General features: G+C 45.5%; 1 protein-coding gene across 3 annotated transcripts; it reads left to right on the top strand.

The window, feature by feature from the left end:
• The first annotated feature begins 1,845 nt into the window (after positions 1–1,845).
• Positions 1,846–19,361, top strand: Arhgdib (Rho GDP dissociation inhibitor beta). 3 transcript variants are annotated; one of them, XM_041639324.1, is made up of 6 exons: positions 1,846–1,940; positions 9,788–9,975; positions 11,178–11,261; positions 13,823–13,899; positions 16,520–16,583; positions 18,665–19,361. In XM_041639324.1, exons 2-6 carry the CDS (start codon positions 9,798–9,800, stop codon positions 18,862–18,864), a joined length of 603 nt encoding a protein of 200 aa, XP_041495258.1. In that variant the 5' UTR covers positions 1,846–1,940; positions 9,788–9,797; the 3' UTR covers positions 18,865–19,361. The 3 variants fall into 3 exon arrangements, with proteins under 3 accessions (XP_041495258.1, XP_041495250.1, XP_041495268.1); XM_041639316.1 differs by lacking the exon at positions 1,846–1,940 and adding an exon at positions 1,991–2,063; XM_041639334.1 differs by lacking the exon at positions 1,846–1,940 and adding an exon at positions 2,129–2,283.
• Positions 19,362–19,965: the final 604 nt, after the last annotated feature.

The following is a 19,965-nucleotide window of genomic DNA, read 5'->3' as shown; positions in this document are numbered from 1 at the left end:
TAGCTCCAATTCGAGAGCATTTTTATCAACGTACAGCTATCCACTGTGTTTGATGGGTGATCTTCTATCTACATATTATCTTGAAATTTATAAAATGGCTCTGTCTGGGGGTTTTCTTAACTTGGTTGAATTTAATTATGTACTATTCCCTTGTTTGGTGCTTATTTATTTTTTTGTTTTTTATTACTGGTGAGGTGGCCTTACTATGAAGCCATGTAGCCCAGGCCTGACCCCAAATCTGAGACCCTCTTGACTCGGCCTTCCAAACGCTGGCTTTCAGGCACGCATACTATCTTAGTTAGGGTTGCTATTGCTGCGATGAAACACGGTGACCAAAGCAACTGGAGGAGGAAAGCGTTTATTTAGCTTACGCGAATAGTAGGTCTCTGAGGGAAGCCATGGCAAGAACTCAAACAGGGCAAAAAAAAAAAAAAAAAACCTGGAGGCAGAAGCAGATGTCAGGAAGGAGTGTGGCTTACTCGCTTGCTCTTCATGGTGTGCTCAGCCCACTTTTTTTCTTTTTTTGGATTTTCGAGACAGGGTTTCTCCGTAACGTTTGGTTCCTGTCCTGGAACTAGCTCCTATAGAACAGGCTGGCCTCGAACTCACAGAGATCCGCCTGCCTCTGCCTCCCGAGTGCTAGGATTAAAGGCGTGCACCACCACCGCCGGGCTCAGCCCACTTTTTTATAGACCAGGGTGGAACCCCCCACAATCGACTGTGCCCTCCCCCACCAATCACTAATTAATAAAATGCCCTATATGGTTTACCTGCAGCCCAAACTTATGGAAGCTTTTTTTCTCCAATTGAGGTTCCTTTCTTTGGATGCAGACAGGCTTGTTCAAGTTGCCCTAAACTATGCAGCACCCACCCCCAACCCCACTGCTTTCTCTCTTATAGTTTTTCTAGGTTAGTCCGTTTTCTCACCCAGACCGACTGCCATCTCTTTGGCCAGTCCAGCTCTAATTACCCTAAGGGCAAAATGCAATCCCTGGCAGTGAATTTCAAAATAAACCTAGGAACACACAGCATCCAATAAACTTGGGTGAAGACAGAATTAATGCTGTTTTTTTCAATTGACTGTGTTGAAGTAGCAAGCACTAAGTGTATAGATACAAATACTGACTGCCGAAATCTTAGTATAAATGAGCTTGCAGTTTTGACTGCGGTCACAGGAGCCTGGAGAGTCAGTGAGGTAGAGCTCACAGCCACTGTTTCCTCAAAAGGTTTGCATATGGCCTTGGCAGCTTGTTCTCATTTACATGACTTCACAAACCATTGCCTCAAATAGCAGCAAAGTCAATTTTAGCATATATGTGATTATCCCAGATTTCTGCCTTAGATGATGAATTAATGAAGTTGAATTTTCTTTTGCAAATCTGCATTCCTGGATATAGCCAAGGGCAGCGGGATTTTTGTTGTTTTGTTTTTGTTTTTGTTTACTTCATTTGAAGGTTTATGGCTCAATACACAGCAACATCTTAAAACTAGAACCAGGAAACAAAGCTCCAAAAATGTCTGAAAAGAAATATTTAGCACCAAGTATATACATTTAACACTCAGAATTCCTACTCTGCACTTCCTACCAACAAATTGTCTTACCAGGAAAAAAAAAGAAAAGTAAAAAAGCTGGCGGGGGCCCTGTAGGAGCAGAAGTTAGGCATGCACACCAAAGCCTCTACAAATTAAACACTATTGTTTGGGGGGCTGCACGTATCCCCCTAAGAGTATGGCTCTTGGCCACGCACGCACAGTTATGCATAGCACACACGGCTATGGGGACCATCCCCCCGCATGCACACTCATGCAGCCCATGTCACATGGGCTGGCTCGCTCCACATGTGTCATTAATTGTCAAGAATGCTGCTCGGAGCTGGCTGATCGGAAGATAGGCAGTGCAAAGGAACAGGATTTGAGACAGCCCAGGGTTTCCTCTTCAAGTAGGTTTAAAACATTTTTTTTCTCTCTCTCTCTCACTAACTTCCTTCCTGTTCTAACTGCCGGTACTCAGAAGTCAGAGTTGACAGGCAGAGGTACCCGACAGAAAACGCGAAGCCCTGAATGTAAGTTGAATGCCTGAGGTGGGGGAGGCTGAAGGAGGGCGCAGAGCCCACGCAGGAAATCTCAGAACCACGCTTCTGCCCTGCAGCAGATGAGCTCCGGCTGTTCTTAAGAAGGCTGGTTCTTTAAAACAAACTTCACGATAAGAAAGTGCTAAGGAGACCGACCGCTGGAGCAGAAAAGGGGAAGTCGGGGCTGGGACTGGTAGACTAACTGGAGGAGGTAGGCAAGTACCCTGCTGTGAGAATGTTCTAGAGAAGGGTTCTGGGAATACCTGGGATGGGGCGGGGGTGGTGCACTGAGCTGTTTCCTAGCTTGGCAGGAGCTGGAATTTGACCAAGCTCAGGGAAAAAAAAAAGCCGTACCTCCGCGTTGATATGTACTGTGCTGGTGGATAATGTGTTGTGCTGGGGTGGGGTTATGCGGTTTCCTGTTTTTGAGCACACTTTAAAGAGAATGTTTGAGAAGAGAAAAAAAAAATGCTTCCAAGCTGTCAAGTACTGAGGCATTAGCAAAAGCAGGGAATTAAATTCCTGCAATGGGATGGGCAGAAACATAGTCACGGTTACTGCCCAAAACAAAACAGCCTTTCACACCAGGGAGAGCTAAAGGGAACCCAAAGATACAGAGAAGGGTGCTGGAGAGAGAGAGGCTAGGAGAAGCTTAGAGGGCTCAACCATGAACAGGGTCAGTGGGCCTTCGGGCTGCCATGGTCTGAACTTTGGCCTCATTAGAAGTGCTTTCTGGATGACTTGATGGGCCTTCCTCTCCTTATCACCTCCCAGGCAGCCTGTCCTAATATCCCCCTCTTCTGGAGTAAGTTGTGATGTGGCTGAGAGAAACCCTGAGCAGTTCCTCACTGCCAGTGAGAGAGGTAGACTACAGGAAGGCTCCCAAAGCTTCCGTTCACAAAGACAAGATCCTCCCGAAGTCAGGGTTGGCACATGGAATCCTCACATGAGGACTCAAGAAGAGATCTATGGTGACCTGTTGGCTGGAGACTGCTCACCAGCAGGGGCCTTTCATCTTGTCATTTCTAAGAGTATTTCCCTGCCAGTTTCAAATACAGCACAGTGTAGTGACAAAATCAGCTTATTCTTTTGGGAGGCCTGAGTCTCTCTCTGATAGACCGATGGTCCCCTCTCCATCTCCATGGCCCAGGCTCAGCCGATGAGGAACAATCATGGCTATGCGGCCTCAACCTCATGGGCATCTTCCAACCCTTGGAATTTTGTCCCTCGCCATTTTGGGGACCATGGGTCTGTCCCTAGGGAGATCGACTCTGAGTAGTCTCGCAGCGTTGTTTGCACTGGAAGCTCAGAACAACAGAGTTATTCTGAGGGGAATTTATGGGAATATAATGTGACTAACTTCAGCTAGCAGGAAGGAGGAGTCCTGTGGGGAGAAAATTATGCAGAGAGAAGACAGCCAGCATTGGCTCAGAGCCCTCTGTGTGCCAAGCTTGGTATTGGGAAACTCAACATTTTCATACTGAGCAAATGGAGACGATTACTAAGTCACGGAAGTGTTCGGTAGTTCGACTGAAGTCCTGTAGCGGGTAGGGTGAAGAAAACGGTAGCCTTGGGAAACGTCCATGGAAGAGGGTTTCTCTACGCCCATGTATAGAGTGCCTTCGTTTGTGGGGCAGCACGCTCTTTTATGAACTCTGCTGAGGGATGGTGAACTGGAGTCTCATGCAGAGCCTACAGTGGCAGGTCCCAGGTCTCACTTGCTCCTGAACCATCATCAATACTTTCACCCATACAGCAAGCTCTTACCAACTTGTTCTCTGTTGATAACGCTTTGATTTCCTCAACCAAGGCTGGCTAAAACTCCACCAGGTCTTTGAAGCTTCAGGAGTCCGATAACCTAAGTTCAACCGGCCATGAAAGAGTCTTTGACTTCTAATGTTTCATTCATTCAAAACCTTGGGGATATGTTGTGTTACTCAAGGCTAGTTTTTTTGTTTGTTTGTTTATTTTTTGTTTTTTGCCTAGTCATGGCTTCCATGGCACAGCTGACTTTGAAGACTGTTTTAAAGTATTATTTGGGAAAGAAGAGTGTCTCAGTGTGGGCAGTTGGAGAAGAACCGTAAATCTTAGTCTTATCTCCTTCTGCACCAAAAAAAAAAAAAAAAAAAAAAAAAAAAAAAACAGGGCTGGAGAAGCATGCTAGGAATGCAGAGGCAGGAAATAAGAAGCCGTTTCCCTCAGGAAGGGAAAGGTTTCTGGAGGAGCCGTGGCGCACACCTTTAATCATAGCTTTTGGGAGGCAGAGGCAGGGGTTTCTCTGTGACTTCCAGGACTGCCCCGACTAAATAGTGCGACCCGGTCTGGAAAAAAGGGAAGCCTGGTGGGGGAGGGGGGGGCTGGAATTTTGAAAATAGAGAAATACAGAATTTAAGAACTATGTCCCATTCTGGACATAAGAACCTTCAGTGCAGCGTACAAGAAGGGTCCCTCTCAGTCGCTAGCTTGGATCTTCGCATCTAGTTTTGAGCTTGGAATGTCCAAGCAGCTGACTTGGTAGAGAATGGCCTTTCAATGCCAAGGAAGGGCCAAATCTTCCATGCAGCTAGGAATACTGAAGGACTGGGGGTGATTCCAGAAGCAACCAAGAGGCCTTGTGGATGTCCCGCGAGATAAGCTTGGGTCTCCTGAGACCAGGCAGCAGCATCAAAGCCTGAGGAGCCTTGATTAGCTGTGCAGTTTTCAGAAAGAATCCAGCATTCTGCTCTGGGCCCTACTGCAAGGAAATCCCCTGCTCCCCTCACTCCCCACCCTCCACACCTCTCTCCCTTTCTCTAGTTGCTACCTCTTCCTTGTAGTGACTCAGATGTGCAGGGTAACACCTCAGAAGACCCAGCCTTTCAACCTAGTTGAATTGCCCCTGCATTTTGCTCCAGAGCCAGAGGGAATTTCTCCGTCCACTGCTCTGCATCCACTGACCCATCGTTCAGAGTGAACGGGGGCTTCGGTCAGTCTAAGATGAAATTGTTACTGCGAGGTATTTCTAAGGAAATACAGTAGTTATCTTTGTAGTTTTACATTAGACTCCACTTATAAACAACCCTCAGAAGTCCCTGAACCTTGGCTCTCTTCCTTACTCCTCAGAAAAACAGACTACAAATTGAGAAGAAAGGGCTGGACGTGATCAGTTTTTACGCAGGGGAAGCTTTCGGCACTTAGGCAGTTACGTACCGCAAAACACACTGTTAGCAAGGCCAGTAAGGGAGGAGACAAGGAATGGGATTAATGTTTATTAGTATGCATTAATAATCTCCTGGCCAGTTCTTCCCCCGTTCAGTGCTATGGGGGAGGACCAGTTTTCCGTCACCACCGGCTGATGTTAGAAGTTTGCTTAGGGCCTGTAAGAAGTTTGTTGCAGTAGCAGGCTTCGAGTAGGCCCACCTTCCTCGAGCCCACATTTTATCAAACATGAGGGTCACGTCACTAAGTTAACCAGGGGCAAGATTTATTTCCTACAAATGTAGAATCTAATTTCTTTTATGGCCAACAACTCATATGAAGCTGTATTAACAGCCAGACATGTGTGTATTGGCCTGAGGTTAAGCCATGTTTACTGTTTTCTTCTGTTTTTCTGTTTCTGTAACATGAAATTCCCTCACCGTGCCTGGTGGTTACTTTCAATAGTCCATGGGCTTCATTGAGTGTGGAATTGCTAAGTTTGGACTCAGAACAGCCCAGTAACTGCTTGTGGCTGTTTCTAGGATAGTCTTTGTGACACAAAGAGCTTCAGGTAAAGAAAAATGACTTACATCTGAGGGGGAGCAAAGCAAGTTATATAAAGTTCAGAATGTAGCACCTTGCGGAAAGTCATATGAAATTTAGAGAGTTCAGTGATGGTATTGTTCTCTCATGTTCATAGATGAGGTAAAGTTAGTAAAGAGGAGCTCAGCTGGCACACTGAAGGGAGATACCTCCAGGGAAAGACTGGGACTAGTGGGCCATTTAGAGACCATGTTCCCTGGTCCCCATCTCTCAAGTCAAGGAACATAGGGTCCTCAAGGCTGAACTATGTGCCCACAGAGTTCACTACAAGGGAGGCAGAACCAACCTCCATATGTGATGGGGTTGCTTAATGTGGAGATAAACAGTCCTAGATCGCACAGTCTTACAACAAGCCCACACTCATGAGCCATGGATACTACCTGATGTCCTCTGCTTCTGGATAGCCAACATTTCGGGTCAAGAAGTTCAGTCTTGACTTTGAGGTCCAATCTCAAGGATCCGGCAGGGCCTCAGGGGGGAAGAACTTCCTCTGTAACAATTGACTGCATTCACCAGAAGTTATAGGGCCAAGGTCACATTTCCAACCTGGAGTTCTTAGACCGTGATAAAGATTATGAAGGTCAGGCCAGGCCATGCAGTGGTGGTGTATGCCTTTAATCCCAGCACTCAGAAGGCAGAGGCAGGCAGATCTCTGTGAGTTCGAGGACAGCTTTGTCTACAAAGCAAGTTCCAGGGCACAGCCAGAGCTAAAACAGTGAAACCTATCTTGAAAAACCAAACAAACAAAAAAAGGTTACGAAGGACTTCAGAATCCATGAGTCTATGGCCTAAAAAAAATAAAAAAAATCATATCTTTATTCTTTTCTTCTTTGGACTAAAGACCATGTTTGTCATATTTTTCAAGAGTTGTTTATTTTTATTTTATGTTTATGACTGTTTTGCACACATGTTTGTATGTAGACCCCAAAAGCAAGAAGAGGGTGACAGACCTTCCAGAACTAGAGTTACAGATGGTTATGAGCAGCCTAGGTGCTGGGAATCTGAACCAGGTCCTCTGGAAGGGCAGCCAGTGTTCATAGCGACTGAATCAATCTCTCAATCCCTCCTTATCACATGTTTTAAGAGTCCCGTCATCTCCCAAAAGAGAAGGGCCACCAATCGACCATCTAGGTCTCTTGAGTGTGACGGAAGCTACCAGCTTCCCTTCCTTCCCTGCCTCTGACCAGCACGGTACATGCCAATATGCTCCGAAGTGAAGGCCTTTGTAAGCCATGGCTGCCCACCAACAAGTCTTAGCCTCTTTTTTGCTGAAAAGGCTTTGGCTGAGTGTTGCCTTTGCAGTTATTTTGTGTGTATTCTCATAATAATCATCTTTCCACAGTGAGGAACTTCAGATCAGCGGGTCTCGTATCTTTTTCTTATGCTATGATTATGTCAAATTATTGTAATTGGCTCTGAAATGCTCACTTTTATTGCACCAATTCCAGACACCATACATTGTCCTCCCCTCTTCAACTTCTTCAAAAAGTTGTCTTGGTTTTATGAAATGTTTATGTTCGCAATGAATTACGAAAATTTAAATTTTGCCAGATTTAATAATAAGATGGAAAATGATGGAATGATAGAAGAATTGATTTGGCAAAGGTCACATAGTTAGAAGTTTACAAGTTTTATGGAGACCATCCCTCACCCCTCCTTCTCCCCCTCCCTCTCCTTCTCTCTTCCCCTTCCTACCCCTCACTTTCTCCCCCCTCTCCTTCTCTCTCTCTTTCCCTCTTTCTCTTACTCTTTTCAAGAACTGGAATCTAAAGCTGGAGAATCACAACTCTTGCAAGCTTACGAGGTCATCCTGAACTGACAAATGGGTGCGATGTCACTATCTAACAGCCAGGCTTTCAGTGGGGAGCTGTTAGGATGGAATGATATTCCCAAAGGTTCTCTCCTGTGCGCTGGGCCACCCTTGTCCTTGTAAATAGCCTGCTGCTCTATCCAGTAGGTTGTGGACTCTCCATCATGCTCATCTGCTAAGCTGCTATGGCCACCAGATGAGACTCTGCCTCTTCCCGTTCGTCTTATCCGGCTTGCTCTTCATCTGCTTCTTGAAGCTTGTCCTTAAATTGCCCCCAGATTACAAGATCCACCCACTGCATCCTTCTTTATTTTTCCTACCAGTTCATTCTATTTTTTCTCTGAATGCTGTCCGGGATATGAGCTGTATTAGTCATTATGCTTTCTCTGCTGATCTCTAGAGTCTTGGCTTTGAGGGATGTGATGCTGTGGTTCAAGTGAGACAGGGTTATCAGAAAAGCCATCCTACTTGCTTCCTTTCTGTGCAGGAAACGGACCTGGGCATTGCAATGTGGCTTTCAGAGCTACTCAGGGCTTTGGTGTTTGCCCTGATGTTTTGCTGGAAGATGAATGAAGAGGTCCCTCGTGTCGTTCTCTCCCTTCCCCTGTTTCAACCTTTCCTTCATCCCCTCTCCATCCTCCCCGGCCATTTCTTTCTTTCGTTCCATCAAATTTGCTTTACTTCTTCTCTATTTCCAAATTATTTTTCTTCTTGTCATATGAGTAACATATTAACTGCTATCAAATTGAGCCATAAATTTCCTCATTCCCAGAGAATTCCCAGACATCCACCGTGTTTTCACTCTGAATGAGATGTGATACATAATGTCTTCTAGGTTTGAGACTATTAGAAATGAAGGCTTTGCCTATGGGCAAGAGGAGATGAGAAATTTGACATTCTTGCCCGGGCATCTTCCAGGCAGCACCTCCCTTTACCTCCAGGCACACACTGTCAAGTTCACCGCTACGTGACCAGGAATGAGTCTCTTAACCATCAGTTCTCAGTTTCCCAATGATTCAGTGAGAACTGGACTATTTTACCTCTTAACTTTGGAGCTGTGAAAATCTGTATCTACAGACGCTCATCATCACTCACATGAAGATAATTTTACTAGATCTCCTCCTCGTTTTTCTTTACACCCCTCAAGTTAATGTAGACGATGATCAGAGAAGGAAAGATTCGTGGTCCATGCACAGGAGACCTTGTAGATGCGTCCAACCTGTTGACACTTTTAGACAATGTCATCACGTGTAAACTCCATGATCGAGTTATACCATTAAGTTGAAGATTTTTAAAAAAACAAATCTCATTATCTTTTAAGTAAGTTTATGATTTTTCTATTAGACCACACTCACAGCTAACCTACAGTGTATAGACAGCACAGGATTACTAGAAATATAGAAAAATATAGTAAGGACTCAAAGAACTGGTGAGATTGAAGAAGGCCCCTTAGAACATATTTGCACATAAGATTTTTGCCAAGAGGAATTTGAGTCCTTTGCTGCTTGGTGGCATGTCCAAAGAACACAGGATACACAGTAAAATAAATCAATCAATGAAAATTATAAAATACAGAGCTACATATGTATTATGGGGTGGGGGTGTGAACTCAAGAAAAACCGAGGACCCAGTGTCTGCCCTCAAACCATAATTAGCAGTGTGGGATGGGGTCCATTCATATATCCCAGGCAGGTGTCAGAGGTCTGTGTTTCCCGAGTGTCACCTTCGAGATCTGACTGCTATTCAATGAAAGAATAAGCTCATGAGAAGAAAGCAACCATCTGAGCGCAGATGCCCTGCTTGTGTCTGTAAGGCTCCGTAGCTCAGACTGTATACTGGGAACAGCAAAGGAGCAAAGAGAGCTAGAATGATTGGTCATTGGGGCTGTTCATTATGCTTCTTCACCCGAGTGTATTGTTCACAAGTGAGTTATGTATTTATATAGTTTTGTTTCTGCAAAGAAAAATTAAGTCAGAGAAACAGCTGGAAAGATTATATGTTTCATGAAGTGTGCTGAGGGACAATTTGAAGATTCCCTAATGTGTGTAGATCTCCAATAAGGCAAGGGTGGCACCAATGGCAACCCGACTGGCTAACGGACCATCATCCTGTCTCTGAAATAAAGAGAAATCAAGATGACCGAGAAGGATGCACAGCCCCAGTTGGAGGAGGGAGACGATGACCTGGACAGCAAGCTCAATTACAAGCCACCCCCTCAGAAGTCCCTGAAGGAGCTGCAGGAGATGGACAAAGATGACGAGAGCCTAACCAAGTACAAGAAGACACTGTTGGGAGACGTCCCTGTGGTAGCAGGTGTGTGCGTGCACATGGGGAGGGGCAGGGCAAGGTCTCCGGTGAGACACGCTCAGCTGTCACCCACAGTTGGGCTACACGGTGAGGAGGGTGAGGCACTCTTCATTCGTGCTGTCTAAGGTCGTAGGCTGTATAATTAAGTCTTCTCTGGAGACTGTGTGAGAGTCACAGGTGAGGCAGACAAAGATTACTCACCCACAAAAAGCACTTAGAATTTCAGACCACAGCTATATTATTGTATTCTGGTCTCCATCAGCCCCTATGATTGTATTCTTATCTCTTTGGGGGGTGTTTCATAATTAGTTCTCTTTCTCTGTCTGTGTGTTTGTGTGTGTGTGTCTCTGTTACACACACACACAAACACACACACACACACACACACACACATGCACACACTGTCAGAACAAAATATGGTGACAAGGCCTGAATAGACAGTGTCTCGATATTTGAGACTTATAATTAAGATGAGTCGGTGTCTTAGTTAGCGTCTTGGGATAAAGGGGTTGATTTATTTGGCTCATGCTTCCACAGTCACAAACTATCACTAAAGGAAGTCAGGCCAGGAACTCAAGGCGAGCACCTGAAAGCAAGAACTGATGCAAAAGTCATGGACAAAGATTGCTTTCTAGTGTGCTCCTCCTGGCTTGTTCAGTTTGCTTCCTTTTCCCTTTCTTTTCCTTTTCTTTTTGTTTTATTTTTTTAAGCTGTCCTGGAACTCACTCTGTAGACTAGGCTGACCTCGAACTCACAGAGATCCACCTGCCTCTGCCTCCCAAGTGCTGGGATTAAAGGTGTGTGCCTCCACCACCTTTGGTCTCTGCCTGCTTTCTTATAGCACCCAGGAGCAACAGTACCATCCATAACGAGCTAGGCCCTCCTATAGCAATCGTCAATGAAGACAATACACCACTGACTTGTCTGTGTGCCAGTCTGGTGGGGGCACTTTCTCAAGAGAGGGTCACTCGCTCTTCCAAAACGACTCTAGCTTGTGTCAACTTGATATAAAAGTATGCAAATTTCTGAATTAGAAAGATCACAATTCTGCCATTTCTACAGGGATCAAAGCTAAGCATAGTGAATATTTCTATTGCTACTCCACATAAAGAAGCCATTTTCTCTTTATAATCTCTTCCTTCCTCCACAACTTGAAACACACACACATGCTCTTTCCATATACTTATGTTTTCTCTTTAACCCTACAGACCCAACAGTCCCCAACGTGACTGTCACCCGGCTTAGCCTTGTTTGTGACAGTGCGCCAGGACCAATCACCATGGACCTTACTGGTAAGTGAACACATCCCTACTGTTCAGAGGGGTCTAATGTGTCACAGGGAAAACTTGTCCCCAATCCTCTCTGGAGAAAACCATCAAGGTGGCCCTTGGAAACATACATGCTGAGATCAGTCTGCAAACCATTGCATTCTGACTGTCCGCTGCTTGCCGTGTTTAATGAAAAATCCAGCTCCAGACTCAATGCAATGGAACAGTTGAGAGTTATACACCTTTTGGCGTGTATATACATGTGTGTATTTGCATACTATTAGGATCACAAATTCATGTACATGTGAAGAGTGCAGAGTGCGTGTGTGTACATCCGTGTGGAGGCAGGAAGTTAACCTCAGGTGTCATACATTGCTCATGGTCTCTCCCTTGGGCTTGGATGTCTTGCCAGAGAGCCTCGGGGAAGGAATCTGCCTGTCCCCATCTCTCCAGGGCTACCATGCCCAGCTTTATTTATTTGGGAGATTATTTAGTTCTGAAACTTTTTTACCACGGGTTCAGTAGGTCAAACTTGGGTCCTCATGCTTGCGTGGCAAGCATGTCCCTGACTGAGCCTTCTCCCCAGCCCCCAGTTATTCACCTTTGATATGTCTACTAGTGTGACATTTACCACCTCTCTGTGTTCCCACGTGGAAGAAGAAGCAGCTGTTCCCACAGGAAAGACTGTGGATGGAAATATGGACACACACTGTGCCCGCCAGGGCTTGCAGTTTTCAGATGGTCTGAAGGCCAGCAAAGACTCTAATCCTCTCCCAGTTATGGTCTGAGGGGAGGAACAACTGAAGACCACCTGAGTAACAATAGATATTCCCCTGCTCAACACACCCAAAGCTTAAAGTTTCATGCCATCAACAAGTTCTCCTACAAAGAACAAACAAACAAAAGTGTTCATTTCCCCTTTGTGTTCTTTCCATAGGCAGGTCTCAAGGAGATGGACATAGACAGGGAAGGTGGGCTTCATGGAAGAACAGGCACCTGCTAGGGGGGTGAAAAGAGGGTCAGAAGCCAAATCAGGGGCACCAAAGGTAGATCTGCAGGGGGAAGGCTGCTGCCGGGTTCAAAGCTTCACCGAAGCAAAGGAAAGCACAATTCTGGGGCTGTCAGTTCAACGGCAGGAACTTCCCTCTCACAGGCCATGTGCGCTTTACCTTATATGGATTCTTCTGTCAGAGGGAGGAAATCAGGGCCTGAGAAGACAGGCTTCCTGTTCAACTGAAATCAGTAGAGCAGACACCACAAGCGTGCGCTCTCTCTCTCTCTCTCTCTCTCTCTCTCTCTCTCTCTCTCTCTCACACACACACACACACACACACACACACACACACAACCCCACATTGCTACATCTCTCCAGGACAAAAACAGGCTGTCTTTCACCCAGACTCAGCCCTGTATTGTGTGGCCAGGTACAGCTGTCAGTTGGGAAGTGTGGGTCAGACAGTGCTGAGGTTGTGCCCAGAGGATGAGAACACTGCCTGGAAACTCCGTCTTTGAAACCCCGAATCAGGTTTTCTGTCCTAGGGAAGAAAGCTGCTGAGCTGAAGCCGTGTAATCATGTTTGTTAAGTGAAATCCTTATCCAAAGCGGTGTGAAACACACACATGTACAGACACACATATGCACACACATACATATGCACGCATACACACAGAGACTTGTACATATGCACATATATACATACATACATAAATGTACAAACATGCACACACACACGTACATGCCCATAAAACTGAACTATAAAAAATGTATGGAGGAAAGAACAAAGCATCACAGCCTCCCTAAGCAGGGTTTAAAGTCAGCTATCAGGATCATGAACCCTACAGCTGTTACAATTTAAATGATCTTCCCTAAAAATAAGATGATGTGACATAGGAAATGCGAGTCCAATAAGCTTAAAATGAGAACCTAGTTAAATAACTATAAAAATTAAAAGTAGTTTTTAAAGCTGGAATATACCATATATGACCAACTGGCAATAATAATAATATCAATTATATGAATTGATGGAGGGAAAGTCTAATGAAGACATATGAATTTTATGAAAGCAATAGCTGATGCTCTTATATATTTTTTTCTCATATTTCTTGAAGAAAGACATTCATATCTTCATCTGGCTATGGATATACATGAAGTTTTCAATAGAAAGAATATTAACTCACCTTCCTTTAGGGTTGATTGACACTTTTTTGTTACTGAAAAATAATAAAAAGTATTTGTCTTCATCAGGACTAACTGGAAGTTATGGGGAAAAAGGTTTGTGTTCACAACTAATTATAAAGTTTGTATATTTTTGGCATTGGCCTCAAACATTTAGGAAAACTCTTTACCATGTTTTTTTAATAACTGGACTGTAAGATTCCAGGCAGTATAGGTGTGTGTGTGTGTGTGTGTGTGTGTGTGTGTGTGTGGTGTGTGTGTGTGTGTACACTAATCTCACTTGCTATCTGAATTAAGAACCTTTTGAATCTTGCAAACCAGAAGGTCCCAGCAGAAGGCTCTGAACCTTGGCTTTCATTCTTTATGTAACAGCTCCTGAGGATATTAACTTTCTAAATCCTCTTCTGTAGGTGATCTCGAAGCCCTCAAAAAGGAAACGTTTGTGCTAAAGGAAGGCATTGAGTACAGAGTCAAAATTAACTTCAAAGTAAGTATCTGCCACATGCGCTCGCTCTAACTGTCCGTCTCTTGCTCGACTGTGTTGGTACTCTCTTGTCGTCACTACTGATATTGGTGATGGTTGCTGCTGTCCTCCTTTTCCCATCTTGGGTCTGAAATAACCTGCTCTTTCCTCTGAGCTCTTCCTGTGGGGATCCGCCCTCACTTCCCGAACCTTTGCTGCCAGGACACCTCAGCCTCTCCGTCCTCCACCACCCTCTCTCAGTGCCCTGACACTTCCATAAGGCACACACTACTGCACATTGTGCCCTTTCCCCCTTACACAACCTAAGCAAGCAGGGGCAAGCCAAAAGTGTGTGCCTCTTCCTTCCACTACATCACGCAGCTTTGTTAGTGGTAGGTCTTTGTGGATATATGTTACAAATAAATGGTTCATTGAAAAGGAGAAGGAAACAAGATACTCCAACTGCTCAATTATCCTTCAGATGCAGGAACCATGGCCCTTACAGAGTGGCTAGGAATTTCAGTGGCTTTTGTAGAGCAGGCGAGCAGATCATCTAGCAAAACTAAGCCAGAAGGAAGCTCCCAGCTCATTAATAGACATACATCCCAGTGAGTAACTACAGCTCCCAGAAAAATAACCTTGACTTTGGAAGTAAATAAACGAGAGACATACTGTTTTGCATTTTAGGGTTTGCTTGTCTTGGCTGCCACCCATTCCCACTCAGTCATGTTCTCCAGGGGACTCTCCATCTGCTCTCTCTGTTTGCACACTGGGCCCACCTTTCTCCTGGTTGCAGGATATGATTCAAGGTGGCCAGGCAGCCACTCTACCACATGCTAAAATGCTTAAGGTCTTTTCATCCTGTAAATATTTGCTAACTCCTACACAGCCATCGCTCGACCTGTGGATGGCATTGCGTCCTGCCATACTGTTTATTACCAGAGCCCCTGGGATGCTGGGAAAGCCTCATATCTAAGGCACCCAGGACAGCTTCCCATCAGTCCAGTGGTTGATCATTTGCACTGTTGTGCTGTTAGTTTAGGAAACCTGGGTTTACAAATGAATCCAACCAGTAGATTTTGACTGCCTAAGAAGATGAGGGGAGGTCAATGGGTATAGGTGAGTCTAGAGCTGTCAGGGTTGTGTATCAAGACACAGAGGGACCTTCGAGTCCAGCCCACTTCTGATTTGCCCCCATTTCCGTCAAGATCAAGATCTCTCTCTCTGTTACTCAAGCAAAGGTGAATCTGCCTATAGCCTGTCCCTGCTTGGAGCTGCAGTCGGAAGGAGCCCAGATCACAGTAAAGAGCACTTCAAAAGCAATTTAAATCTTTCCTGACATTTCATGGCAAACATTCAAGGGAAGCGTGTTTATAATACCAGTTACCTACAAACCTCCAGTATTCTGTTTCTCTCCATGTTTTTTTTCTTATCCTGAAGTTGACAATGCCCTAGAACCCCGACCTAGGGTGATTCTTTGGGTCCCCACCCTCGTACTCTGCCTCTTAAGGACATGAAGTACCTCTGACTTCTAGTCTTCGGTGTCCTGTAACCAAAACTTCTTGCTTTAGGAGTTGGGAGATCCAGCGGAGAGGGGGCATGGCCAGAAGAGGGTACTATATAAAAATTCATCTATTTTCTTCCCTAAATATGTGTCTGTGAAGCGGTTTCTCTGGGGAGCACCGAGGTGACGAAACTCACGCGTGTCTATCTCACCATCAGGAGAATGAACGACAGCCCTAGAAGTTTGGTTTTAACTATTGAGCCCTCCATATGTACAGAGAGACAAAATTATTGACAGGGAAAATTATTGAAGGTCCTTTAATTTTTCTGCTGGTGAAAGTTCCCCAAGCCCTTCGGCTCATGACTCAGTGTCCTCTTTAACTTGTTTGCATAGACATGACCACTGTGAAAAACTCACGGGCAGCCCAGTTCAGGCCCAGGTACAGTGAGTCATGGAAAACAAAATGCCAGGCTGCCTACAGCTCCATTCCCTCCAGGGGATTTTCACTGAGTATCTAGGGAAAGCAGCAGTGTCATAGATAGTGTATGTGGTGAGAGAACCTGGACGTGCCTGCCGGGTACCCGTGGGCTTCATCCACTATTTATGGGGTGGGTGTTCTGGTGTGACCACAGCCTTCCCTGTAGATTCCGATCTCCGTTACACAGCCTCCCCCAGGCCTGACTTTCCATTACCGCTTTTCTGCCTGTTGTTTGTTTTTCATAGGCGAGGTGGATCATTTCTGGGGATATGGTGTCCACAGACTTACATCGAATTTTCCATTGGTATTTTTATAACCTTCCCTGAGACCAGAACAGTGTTTTTGCTAGTAGCGTTAAGGAGAGAGGGCTAGAAATTATTGCCCAAGCCACTAAGAAGGGAGAGATATGGTGAAGAACACTGAGACAATGTTTTAATTAGCATCCTCCCCAAAAGCAATTAAATCAAGAGATAATGCATATTAAACATGCATTGGCAACTTAAAGTCTTGTGATTGGGTCTCTCCACTTTCTCAGAGAAACACAGTGACTTGATAGAGGAGCACTCAATCTACTTTACTAAATGGGGATGGGCAGGGAAAATTAGAAAAAAAAAACCAGACAGGGTCTTTAATCTGAATTGTCTGGGGCTTCTGACCCACAGGTGAACAAGGACATTGTGTCGGGCTTGAAGTATGTTCAGCACACATACCGGACTGGGATGAAAGGTAAGAGTGCCCAAACTCCTCACCGGTATTCCTGCCCCAGGCTTTGAACAACCTTCGGTTATAAGCTTATGAGAGCTGGATGAAAGATATAGGCCGCTGGCACGGCCACTCTAGGCAAAGTTACACAGGTACGTCAGGTCTAGACGTTGAGACCAGCATTTAGGATGCCAGGTTCAGGTCAGGCAAACCACTGGCCTTCAGCATTCAGAATCCGGAATTCAAGTTTGTTACTCATTCATACACGGGGAGGGTCACTAAGATAAATTGAAGCAAAGGCCATAAAGTGTTTGTCGAAGGTGAAGAAGTGGAAGAAACAACCCGGTCAGTAAAGTGTTTGCATGAAGACCCAAGTTTGAGGCCTGAGAACCCCTGGAAGCAAGCAGAATGGTGGCATGCATTTGTAATCCCAGCCTGGGAAGGCAGAGACTGGGGGGCCCTGGGCATCACTAGCTGGCCAGCAGAGATTAATTGGTGAGTTCGAGACCAGTGAGAAAGCCCTGTCTCAAACAAAACAAGGCAAATATTACCTGGGAAGAACACCTGAGGTCAATTTCTGCCCTGAGTGTGCGGGCGTACATACACACACGCACTCATACGCACACCAAATATTCAAAAGCACAAACAGTCTACAGTGTAAAACCATGACAGAAAGACAAGAAAGACCTGCCCAAGGACTGTGTGTTGGGGTGAGCCTCAGGGGTTCCATTGAAAGGAGGGACAGAGAGGCGGTGTATTGGGGTGAGTATTAGGGGCACCATGGGAAAGAGAGGCAGAACGACAGTGTATTGGGTGAGCCTCAGGGGTTCCATTGAGAGAAGGGACAGAGAGGTGGTGTTTGATCTCTTAAAGAAATGGGAAAATATTTCTTTCTAGGGCGGAGAAAAAGTAGTATAATATAATATTCCCTCTGCTATTCTTCTGGACACCCCTTGGGCAGGAACGTAATCCAGACACATCCACACGCCTTCCTGACCTGTCTTCCTTTCTGCACCAGGCTTGTACACAAGATAACATAGCCTAGTCCCCCAAATCAACAGAGGAGCCAGGAGCAATTATTAATGTGATATGACTTCAGGACAGAAAAATCAGTCTATTAAATTCCAGAGACGATCAAGGACCCGAGAAACACTGACTGGCTTGCTAATACCTGGTCTCATGAAAACCCAGCTCAACTTGCTATTTCCTTTGCGCCCAGAGGCTGTGCTGAGTCACTGAGGCCAGCAGCCCATGGCAAGTGTGCAGCTGGGCCTCCAACTGCGCAGCAATTACAAGGCCAGCTGTACCCTGCCCCACAGCTACTCGCTGCCGGTTAAACTTCTCAAGTCCAGGTGTTCTGAACCCAGACCCAGCAGTCCCCTCAAGCTGGTTCTTCAAGTGACCCCTCCCATCTCATATTTGAATTCCTAAATTCTACCTAATCTGACCACCAAATGGTACAGTAACCCCCTCCAACTAAAATATCTTTAGAATGATTTCAGACAAGGGGTCCTTAAAGTCCGTTATATAGAGAAAGACAGAAGGCCCCACGTGCTGCAGAGCTGGGGAGCTCCGAGGGAGACTGAGGCCTGTCTGCCCATTTTTAGTGGTTCAGTCTGCCCTGTGTGGAGGTGTCACCCCCCTCCCCACACTGACTTAAGTTATTAATACTCTGGCTTCATCATCAGAATCGACTCTGATACTTTTTAAAAACTGGTTTTTGGTACCCACAGGTTACTAAACCTTGATCTCCATTATGGGGAATGACAAAGTAAATCACATTTTTTAAAAAGGAATTTTGGGTTTTAAAATGCTTGAATATATCTGTCTGGAGGGATTATTTGGTCATAAAGACAAGATCCTGGACACACAGCCAAACTTGGTCTTGAGTTCCTGACTCAACCTCCGTGGTTCCAGAAAGGCAATCATACATACCTGGCTTAGTTCAAAACAAAAAATGCCCCAGGGACATTGCTGTTTGGCCAGGCTTGGGCACTGTTGCTTTGGACTCACACCCGTGTAAGCTGCGCTCTCAGATTCCCCCATTTTCAGCTTGCTTTTCTGTTGCCCGAGTCTCTCACTAATGGACCGTTCTTTCCTCCTAGTGGATAAAGCCACATTCATGGTTGGCAGCTATGGGCCCCGACCCGAGGAGTATGAGTTCCTCACTCCAGTGGAGGAGGCTCCCAAGGGCATGTTGGCCCGAGGCACTTACCACAACAAGTCCTTCTTCACTGATGACGACAAGCAGGACCACCTCACCTGGGAATGGAACCTGGCCATTAAGAAGGATTGGGTAGAATGAGCGTGTCTGCCCATTCTTCCGCTACCTTCCCCGCCGGAAGGATTCTCCCAGCCGTGACAGTCATGGTCTCCCTCCTTCCTCCCTGTTCACAGCTGGATCCAGTCTATCACACACACACACACACACACACACACACACACACACACACACTCCTCATTGATGTGTTTTCTCTTACTCCATTCTTCCAGCGTGTCCCCATAGATGAGACTTAAAACCTAGGCTTTACCCCAGCGTGTTCCCTCAGACTTCCTTCCCCTCAGCAGGGCCAGAGTTCTGGGGTTCTCGGTCTCATTTAGCATCCTCCCTTTTCTTCTGATGTGAGTACTGAATGCCAGGGAACAGGCAAGCTGTCACGATGCTTTGCCTTCTGTTCAGAAGTTCATTCTTGCCACTGGGTTCTTCTGGTTCAATGATTCCGTGGGGGCTCTTCTTTTGTGGGAGACACTGTAAACAACACAAAAGGAAAAGAATAAAGTGACTGTTTGTGCGACTGAGAACCTCATTTCCCTTCCTTTTTCCCTCAAACAAATATGGTACCAGAAGGCTCGCATCCTAAGTCATCTTACAGATGGGGCATTGGTAAGATCTGCAGTATAGGGCATGGATATATCCTTGCCAACAGGTTGTTACAATATAATGGCCAGTGAGTGTAGGTAATCAGAGTGACCATTCTAAATTTCATTTATTATATAATATTTGCTTAGAGTTCTTTCATCCAAGATTGAGACACCCCACTATCTGTAGAACTCTCAGACTTGATCTGTGGGCCAGGTCAAACTCTGGCTCCTGCTTGGGATTCTTCCATGGGCTCTCAGTATCTACTGAATGAAGAAATGTCTATGCTGATTGAGTCTATTACATAAAGGCCTGTGGCAAGACGGCCTTGACAATACTCTCTTCCTTCCCGTAATTCTCAGTGACTAATGCTTGCTCACATCTAGACTTTAGTTCTTCCCGTGAGATCTCTTGTTCATATTGTCAGCTCTACAGAATCTAGAACCAGCCAGGAGAAAGGCCTCTAGGCACGTCTGCGGGAGCTTCTAGACTGTTCACTGAGGTGGGACAACTCACCCTGTCCAGGAGTAGTATCTCTCCATGTTG

This window comes from Microtus oregoni, unplaced genomic scaffold, assembly GCF_018167655.1.
Source record: "Microtus oregoni isolate MIOR12 unplaced genomic scaffold, Mior012 000002F_ref0000024, whole genome shotgun sequence".
Classification (NCBI taxonomy): Eukaryota; Metazoa; Chordata; class Mammalia; order Rodentia; family Cricetidae; genus Microtus; species Microtus oregoni.
This window is presented reverse-complemented; position numbering and strand designations above follow the sequence as displayed.